The sequence below is a fragment of the Sinocyclocheilus anshuiensis genome, unplaced genomic scaffold (assembly GCF_001515605.1).
Source record: "Sinocyclocheilus anshuiensis isolate Anshui unplaced genomic scaffold, SAMN03320099.WGS_v1.1 scaffold100, whole genome shotgun sequence".
Taxonomy (NCBI): domain Eukaryota; kingdom Metazoa; phylum Chordata; class Actinopteri; order Cypriniformes; family Cyprinidae; genus Sinocyclocheilus; species Sinocyclocheilus anshuiensis.
In genome coordinates this window covers 1,010,007-1,019,595 of record NW_015555725.1, presented here as the reverse complement: position 1 = coordinate 1,019,595, position 9,589 = coordinate 1,010,007, and the positions used below count along the sequence as shown (strand labels likewise).

The window sequence follows — 9,589 nt, the reverse complement described above, 5'->3', positions numbered from 1 at the left end:
ACGCTCTTCATGCTGTACAGGACTAGTTGATATGTCTTCCTGAAAAGGGGTTCACGTCGTCGTAGTTTTTTATGTATTTATTTATTTTACATGGGTCAGTGAAACACAAAGTCAGTGTACCCATGTTTAAATAATATCTCTAAAATATTTCTCCTGGTAAAGTTTATTATAAACAAAATGACCATAATCCTAGCTAGCCTATTTTAAGGTTCAAAAAAGTGCCTTAACCAAGGTTAAGTGTAGCCTGAAACACCTACCATGTGTAAGTGGAGAAACAGCCAAATGTTATAATTTGCTTCAAAACTATTTATGGATTAACAAAAACATTCATCAGTGAAATACCATTGTAACCGTGCTGTGATTCAAGTGGCACCTGGATTTTGAAAAATGCAAGCAATCACTAAAACAAATGAGCAAACAATATAATCATCAAAAGATCACTCATTAAAACAACACTTATCATAAACACAAAAATTAGAAAAAAGGACAAGAGGCTCTGCATCAGTGTTCACATGAGCACTTTGTTATTGATATCCATACATGTTGGTAATGTTATAGGAGCACAACATGGTCACAGGGGAAAGGAGAGCCAAGTGAGCTACAGGTATCGTACAGTATATACAGGTCAGAAATATTTGGAGATATAGAGAGGGAAAGAACATTGCACAAACATACATCACCCTCCCAACTAAAACATCCTCTCCTTCACTGGTGTTTACAGTATCTTCTAACAATCTGCATGAAAAAGTAAAATAGTTTAATTCCAGTTTTGCAAGCAACTGGAATGGCACCAACCACTTGTGACTGAGGAACCACGCTTGAATCCCACTAGCAGACGAATTGGTTCAAAAAGGCACTGGACAGCTATTTCTCTCGCAAGCTTTCTCTCTCTCTCTGATATTTACCAGGTGGACTTTAGTGAAAAGCAAAGCGTATTTGGAAGACCAACAGACAAACCTTAAGTGACCAAGATTGACCTAAAGCAGCAGCACTACAATCTAGTTTGCGCAACTTTTTGTGAGAGCATTTTCTTCTCAAAACACAACGTCCCATAACAGTATAATGTACATTTGAATGGTTTTCGTTATTAACTGTTAGCGTTGAAAGCTGTTAATAACAAAGTCAATAATGTCATTTTCCTTTTGAGAACATGAGAATGCAACATATTTACAATTACAAATACACAAAATAATGACTAATGCATTTTATAAATAGAAAATAATATAAATCATAAAACTGTTTTAACAAAAACATACTCTGACAATCATCTATTGATGTCTCAATAAAGCAATTTGAAAAAATCAAATCAAAATATGATTTTATGTATTACTTTAAGCAAAAGCATATCAGGTGTCATACCAAGGGCCCAAGATTATTTTAAATAAAATTGTTGATCATACTCAACTCCTGAAATAACAATATATATAATACATAATACACATTCCCTTCCATAAGGCCTCACCTTGAATTAAATGTAGCACATCAAATGGTCATAACTTAATGCACAATAAGGAATAATTTTACCGTCCTTGTCTAAATGTCTTTTTTTTGTCCTCTACTGCAAAAGCAGAGAAAATTATTTGTGGATAATATTTAAGCATTAAAATGTCTGGAGGAACACTTTCACTTGCTGGAGGAAATCATCTCACGAATTTAATTTATTTGTAGGGGAAGGGATTCGCCACCAAACCCCATTTAACTCTTTTTTTGCTCACCATCTATTCAACTACTTACATAAAACTCTATAAATCCATCCCATTCTATCTATACATCCATTCGTTCATCTACAGACTCATCTATCTTAATAAATATAGTCCAAACAGACTCAAAAGCTCCTTGAACCAAATCAAAACAACCAAAATCTAAACTAGACAAACATTAGACATATCTTCCCTTTCTACTGTATATATATTGCAAGTTGTGCAAAGGTTGATATAGGAAGGAATATATCACATTTAAGGTTAAAGATGGAGCTTATTTCAACTCTTTAAATCAGTTAAGTATCAGCAAAAGCAAAACATTTGTGATGCACTCCATCACATGCAGGCAATCTTGCAGGCTGTAAATTGTCCCTTGAAATTGGTGAAAAAAGCTTGAAATGAAGGGACAGAGATTGAGGTGATAGCATTAGTGTATCGATTTACCTGTCAAAGCAGCACAGGCTGGAGAAAACAAATGCCTCTGGACAGGCTGATTTCCCTTGTCCTGTAAGGTTGGGAAAATACTTAGTCTTTTTCAACATGTTAATGAGCTTTAATTCCTGTAGACTTAAAAACCAAGGCTTCCCTTTTCAGTGATGTACTATACAGCTTCATACAGTTCTTTGCACAAACAGTGTGAGAAAGAGATGTTTACGAATGACCTCCAGTTTATGCACAACTTCTGAAGGGCACATGCACACACTGTCAGTCACAACACACGAGTTGGTTAACATCTAGATTAGATAAAATCATACAGTATTTAATAAAGACAAGGCATATGTGCCAGTAGTGTCATCTAACAACTTCATTTGGTTTTTTAGTTATTTTTAAAAGGCTATTGACATTTATGATTACAAGCCAAGTTGCAAAACCCGATGGCCCATTGCAAACAATTTCACTACTCAGTAACTAGATCTACACTTTCTAATCACAGAGTCTGCCCTGCTGAGCACCTGCAGCACATCACCTTTATGGAAACTGAGCTGCCCTGGCTCTGTGGCTATATGATGGCATAACACCTTCACTTCACTGAAAGAGACATAAAAAGAAAGAAAGAAAAAGAAAATTTTAGTTAAAAGAATTAATCAGGTAAAATAATCAGGTATGGTAGTAACATGTTTTCATTCGAAAATAATTACATTAATATGCTTAGTCAATTATCGCGCTTTGCAAGGCAGCACTTGCTATTCAAACATCAAACATTTCTATTTTTTCCACCAAACTGTTGGTATTAATTAATCTCAAAGTGCTAAACAAACAAATTCAAACTGATCATTTCAGCTTTTTTCATGTTGTGCAATGTATTTTTGGCTTTTGTTTATATTACACAAGAAATGTAAGATATTTTGAATACCTTATTATTTATTGAAATAATATTACCTAATATTTTGAATATTCCTGACCTACTGACACCATTGATGTCATCTATAACCACCGTTTCATTACAAGGGTAGCACAGAATACAGAATGTACATTGATGTACAGATGACATACAATCCGTGCATAGGTAACTATAAACAACAACAATGTTGATTGAACCAAATTTCCTTTACACAGTCTAAACCAAAGTCTAAAACCTAAACTTACTTAAAACTCTTCTGTCGTTGCCTTGCAAGCACTGGTTTTCTTCTGTAAATTCAAAACCTAGTCATTCTAACTCATCTAACAACATTACCAATGGGACTTGTCTCTGTGTTGGGGGATTCTGTGTTTGTGCTTGTTCAGTTGGGCCAAGGTGGGATTCTTGGCTTTGAGACGTGAGAGATTGTTGCTCCGCTCTTTTTCCCACTCCAACAGACTGAGCCACCAGATCCAACATGGAACGGTCAAGACTCAACCAACCAGACGGCAATCTGAGACCAACATGTAGGTAGAAAATTAGCTACAAGTTTATATAAAAAATGCATCTGTAAAAGGTGCTGCTAGCAGCTGGCAATGTGTAAAACCAACTCATTCTGAACATTAAGCAATTGAAGTTTGGAGGGAAAATTATGAAACTTGTTGAAGTGGAAGAAAATGAAACTGAATTATGGACCAACTTCATTTATAGCAATATTTGTGATATGGAAAGGCCGGTTTACACCAAGATCAATAGCTATAATGTTTTAATAATTGTTCTAATTATACGAGAATAGAGAAATTGACACCACAATAATAATGACACAAAGGAACCATTTCAGAGGAATCCAATCAGTCAATCAGAACCCATCTTACCTTAAAAAGCTTGAGCATTCGAATTTATAATAATCAGAGTGTCATCATTCATATGGTGTGGGTGTAGTTAAATATAGTTATTGTTCTTGGTGTGAAAAGGCCAAAAAAAATTTGCCAACTCACCTTTGTTTTCTGACTTGTTTCTGCTCACTCTTCTCCACCTTGCTTGCGTTTCCAGCTCCAAACAGCCGACCCCAGCGGAGAACCTGTGCCGACCCATCCTCGCCTGCTCCTGGCTGGGCCTGAACCCCTTTAAAGGCATCCTGGCAGTCTGGCTGCTTTTCCTTACTCTTCTTCAGCTCAGTGAGGACTGATTCCGGTGGACTTCCCATCCACGATGGCTTCCCCTTTGTGACTTTTGTGGGTTCTGACAATGCTGATTGGTGGAGGACACCATTGCCAATGCTATTAATATTGCTACTGCTGGTCCGACAATGTTCCACCTGTTCATCCATTGGCTGAATGGCCTCGGCCCCCTCAACCACACCTTCTCTAGGAGGTGGATGGCTTTGCCGGTGGCTCTCAACACCACCTTTCCTCCTCTTCTCCAACTTCACAAATTTTGAGCCCTCGACAGAGTTGTCGATGTAAACCTGTGAACTTTGCATCAGCTGGTACCACCAGCCAGCTTGTCGGTTTCTCTGTTTGGCTCCATCTCCATCTCTTTCTCTCCTTTTCTCTTTCTCACAGTCTTCTCCAACTCCCTTCATCCTGCCAGCACACCACCCGCCACCATCTATCTGTCCTGCGTCACTCTTCCTCAAACACTCTTTGCCAACTCCAGCCTCCTTATCCCGTGATTCACGCTCTGCTCCCGCACTCCTCCGCCCATCACATTTAATTTTTAATGTCACTCCCTCTGTCCTAAGCCGGCTGTCTTCATCTCTCAACAAGAACCTTTCTCTCTGAGGCAGCATTCCCACTTCCTGTGCTCCAGACTCCAACGTTCCACAGCCTCGCATGAGCTGAAAGGTGGAGCAATCTGATTGGTTGAGGCCTTGGCGAGCACAGCACAGCTGTTCTTTGCGTCTCAGGTGTTCTTCCCCTTTCTTTAGCTGGTGTGGCTCAAATAGCAAGTCAAGGTCAAAGGGCAACAGTGAGAGCGGCTGAAGAAGGAGCTGCAACTCTTCAAACAGTGGCTGGCAGGCCCCTTGAGACAGGGGTAGGAAACCCCATGGGTGGTAGTGGGCTGCTACAATGTCTGAGGAACCATGCCAGAACAAAAAAAAGAGACACAGACGGCCACACAAAAAAATGCTAAATATTAGAATTATGCTGGCAATAGAGTATGAGAAACATAAAAATCTTGGCTCTACTTAATTTCTCTGACTAAAGCCAACTGCTCTTGAACAAGTCACTAAAAATAAATGTTGCAGCATGAACGTAAGTGCAGAAAGCATGGTCCTACCTTCATGTGTATAAATGTGATTGAACCAGAATTCCAGAAATCGCAAGCTGAAAAACATTGAAGGTGAGTGTTGTAAAATCATGGACCCAAATCTACTGAGGTCAAATGCAAATCTGTAACATTACTGCACAATAACAGAAATAATACACTTACACCAGAGGCAGGGGTCTTCAGTATATATTTTTTCCATTATATTTGAGGTCGGTAAGATTATAATGTTTTTGAAAGAAGTCTGTTATGCTCACCAAGGCTTTTTTCCCCCCAAAAGTACAGTAAAAACAGTTATGTTGTGAAATATTATTACAACATTAAAAACAGCTCTTTTCTATTTCAATATATTTTAAAATATATTTTATTCCTGTGAATAAGAGCTACATTTTCTGCCATTACTCCAGTCATCAATGGCAAATGGTCTTTCAGAAAGCATTCTAATATGCTGATTTGGAGCTCAAGTAACATTTTTTTTGTTTGTTTTTTATAATCACATTTGAAAACGGTTGTGAATACGGATATGAAAATGTTGTATTTGTAATTTGTAATTAATGCAAATGTGTTTATCGAAAAAAAAAAAAAAATCAAACAATAATTTGGCTTCCCCCCTGCAGTACTGCTGCAAACCTCCTATGGGTTGATGACCCCCTGTTGAAGACCCCTGGACCCCTGGAAATCTGTTTTAAAGTGAAATACTACAAGTGCAACAACAAGGACCCTGGAAGTGATTACTGTACTCTGTATTGATCTCAAGAAGAAGAGTGACCACAGCGCAGAGTGAGACAGACAGATGAGAGAGTGAGAGAGAGATTAGTATGCTGCAGAATGAATAATTGAAAATAATGATCAAAGTGCTGTGCCTCTGACTATAATTTTAATAGGAGTGGAAAAGAGGAAGTTTGCACAGGAGCTGAGATGACTATGTCAAGGCCCATCAAAGCAAAACTGGAGCCTTTGATGACTTCTAAAGACTTTTCGAAACACACTACAGAGTTTTAGACAGCAAGATTTGAGTTTTTTTTTTTTTTTAGACCTGGCTTGTTATAGTGCTAATAAAAAACATACGCCATCGATCTGTTCCAAAACCTAGTGAGCTGCCTACCAAGACACCATTTTATGACACCAATGCTGTTCTAAAAGGTAGAAAATGGCAAAATGTATTAAAAGTTAAAATGTTAAAATCTAAAGCAATACTGCATGTATCTTTCAGATAAAGCAATTTCAATATGCAAAACACAAAAAAGCATTTATATTATGTTTTTTTCCCATCAAATATTAAGAGTTGGCTTTGTATTGTTGGGTTGATTAGACTATCAAATCTGAGGAGCAGCAATCTAATCTAATTAACAAAAAATTTACTTCATACATAGAATTTATTTATTCTTTTTTTTGGTCATTTTTTGTTATGCCATTGGCTAAATTCATGATCCAATACTGAATGTAAAGCTTCTTCTTCTTCTTCATTGTTATCAAGATAAGATACTGCAGTACTACAATGCATTTGATGGTCAAATATATCTTTTGTTTTCATTTTAGAAACTCCTAGAAGATTAAAAAGCACATTCCGTTCGATCAATCAACTCAAGACAGAAACTATCATCCCTATCCGAACATCTCACTCAGTCTGTCTTGTCTATCTCTCAGGGGACTGCTAAAAAGCACATTCCGTTCGATCAATCAACTCAAGACAGAAACTATCATCCCTATCCGAACATCTCACTCAGTCTGTCTTGTCTATCTCTCGCGTTAAAATAAACGCAAGTTCTCAAACGGTGCTCTAAGACCTTTGAAAAAGTAAATAAATTTAAATTAAATTAAAAAAGCATCAAATAACACAGACCCTCCATTTTAAAGTCATTGTTCACATTTTGCTTCCATAATATGAGGCATTTCTATGGAGATAGAATTGTTGCTTAATTCCAAATAAATAGATTACGATCCATAAATAAATGTAAAGAGATTAACAAACATTAAACATACTGACAAATAAACAGAATGACATCCACAAATAAATCTTAAAGTTTCACAAACATGAATTAAATTCACAAATAAATAAAATGAGATTTGCAAATAAAAAACATATTCACAAATATATATTTATGTCACAACCACAACTTTGCCTGTCATTTATTTGTGAATCGCGTCCTGTGCATTTGTAGATAGCTGCACGCATTTGTGAATCGCGTCCTGTGATTTTGCGAATAATTAAACATTTCTTCCGTCAAGACGTGCTGACAATCCACAAATACGTGGACTCCACCCACCGTCTACTCAAGCCAATCAGATAACAGCCACATTTCGCTGACCAATCGTAGCACGATATCGCTATAGCCAATCACGTTTTGCTTTACAATCAGGGCGGTCTCGTCCTGAGATAACTTCATTCATCTGCATTGGCTCAAATAGGTAATATAAGGGCCATAAAATGGGTACAGTAAAAGATGTTTAAAATTGGATTTCGTTAGACCATTAGACTGTGTATCATGCCAACCAAGCCACAATATTTTATGTTACGTCCCTTTGAGAATGCCGTGATGAAATGTAGCAGGTTAGACGAGTGCGTGTGCGCATTTACAGTGCTTTCTTTCACTGTATGATTCAGTTTATTAAAATACATTTCAAATGATCACAAAATTCAAGATATGGGAGCAAAAAATTTAAAAATTAAAATTTATTAATATACAGTTCAATAAACAAAAAGTTAATTAAGAGACTTAATTAAGAGTTTTAGACACCATATTGCCTGTTTTTGCTCTATTTCGACAACAAAAATAACTCCAAACAAAGCCACATCACTGTTTTGCATCTCTGAGCAACATGACGGTGTTTCGTTTCTGAATGAATCAACCGTTTAAATGATTCGTTTCAATCGCAATGACTCACTTATTAACAGTGACTTGCTGCCATCTACTGGTGGTTTAAATTTCACATTTAAAGTATCTTTTCAGTTTTTAAATAATTTCAAATGTCAGTATTCAACGTTTTTTTGTTTAAAATATCAAAACATTATCTATGCATTTGTAACTGCAGGTTAAAGCATCCCATGTCCCTCTGAGCTGCATTAAACAGTGTGACATCTACATGCCACTTCAGATGCAGCTTCTGTGTTTCCTCTGCATTGCAAAGATTAATTTCGTTGATATTTATACCATTTGTTTAGTAACAGCCCAAATATCTCATTATTCTAATTGACAAATTATATGCAAAAAAAATGGCTTTATAAATGTAAAAATGCTTATAAAAGGTAAAAAATATATATATATTTAAGCTTATTGGTAGATTAATTTCTATCACTGCTGTGAACTGACCACCACAGAATATCAAAAACTTCATACATCGTTAGATCCGCATAGCAGCTCATATACATCGGCTTGACTGAAAAACTGGGAAATGCTGTTGGCTGTTGTGTGACGGCAATTTAACCTATTACACAAACAAATGTTTATTATGAGGTTGAGTTCAGTTACTTATTGACGCTTTTATTTCCATATTGAATAGCGGCTACCGATCACAATCGGCCGATAATCACTTTGGGATGATTGATCGGCGGTCTCTAAAAGGCCGATCTCATAAAACCGATCTTAAGCTGATGACGCTGCTGTGAGAGTTTTGGCTCGACATGCAGCGGCACCGTCTCAGTCTCTGTCCGGCGCGGGTGAAATAATTATAATGCTTTAGGTGAGGTACAATTCTTATTTCTTAATTAAATAACTTATAAAAGTAAGTTGAAAAAGTTTCTGGGGGTTGATGGGGGGGCTTCAAGCCAAGGCTTTACTCAAGTTAAAACACTTTCATCATCCTCATGAATGTTTATTTTTATTTATTTATTTATTTAGTCATTTAGCAGACGCTTTTATCCAAAGCAACTTACAAATGAGGACAACAGAAGCAATCAATTGTAGTATTAAAACAACAAAAAACAGATCCAAAACTAAAAGCTAAAACTTTATAAATACTACTTATACACATTTTACTTATACACATAAAAATAAAGAAATTAAATAAAAATGACAAATGCATACAACAAAATTTCAAAACTTAACATTTAAATGAAAAACAAAAAATAAAGCTAAAAACAATTCAAAATATTAAAGGGGTCATATGATGCTGCTAAAAAGAACATTATTTTGTGTATTTGGTGTAATGAAATGTGTTTATGCGGTTTAAAGTAAAAAAAAAAACACTATTTTCCACATACTGTACATTATTGTTTCTCCTCTATGCCCCGCCTTTTTGAAACGCGTCGATTTTTACAAAGCTCATCGGTCTGAAAAAG

The 9,589-nt window shown here is 36.3% G+C and overlaps 1 protein-coding gene across 2 annotated transcripts in view; it reads right to left on the bottom strand.

Moving 5' to 3' along the window:
- Positions 1-501: 501 nt before the first annotated feature.
- LOC107672606 (iporin-like) overlaps positions 502-9,589 on the bottom strand; it is a 29,196-nt gene continuing 20,108 nt past the window's right edge. For both annotated transcript variants that reach the window (XM_016465861.1, XM_016465862.1), the window contains 4 exons: positions 5,323-5,369; positions 4,038-5,115; positions 3,378-3,553; positions 502-2,730 (listed from right to left, as the gene is read on the bottom strand). In XM_016465861.1, coding sequence (XP_016321347.1) covers positions 2,603-2,730; positions 3,378-3,553; positions 4,038-5,115; positions 5,323-5,369 — 1,429 coding nt within the window. In that variant the 3' untranslated portion in view covers positions 502-2,602. The remainder of the gene's footprint in view (positions 2,731-3,377; positions 3,554-4,037; positions 5,116-5,322; positions 5,370-9,589) is intronic.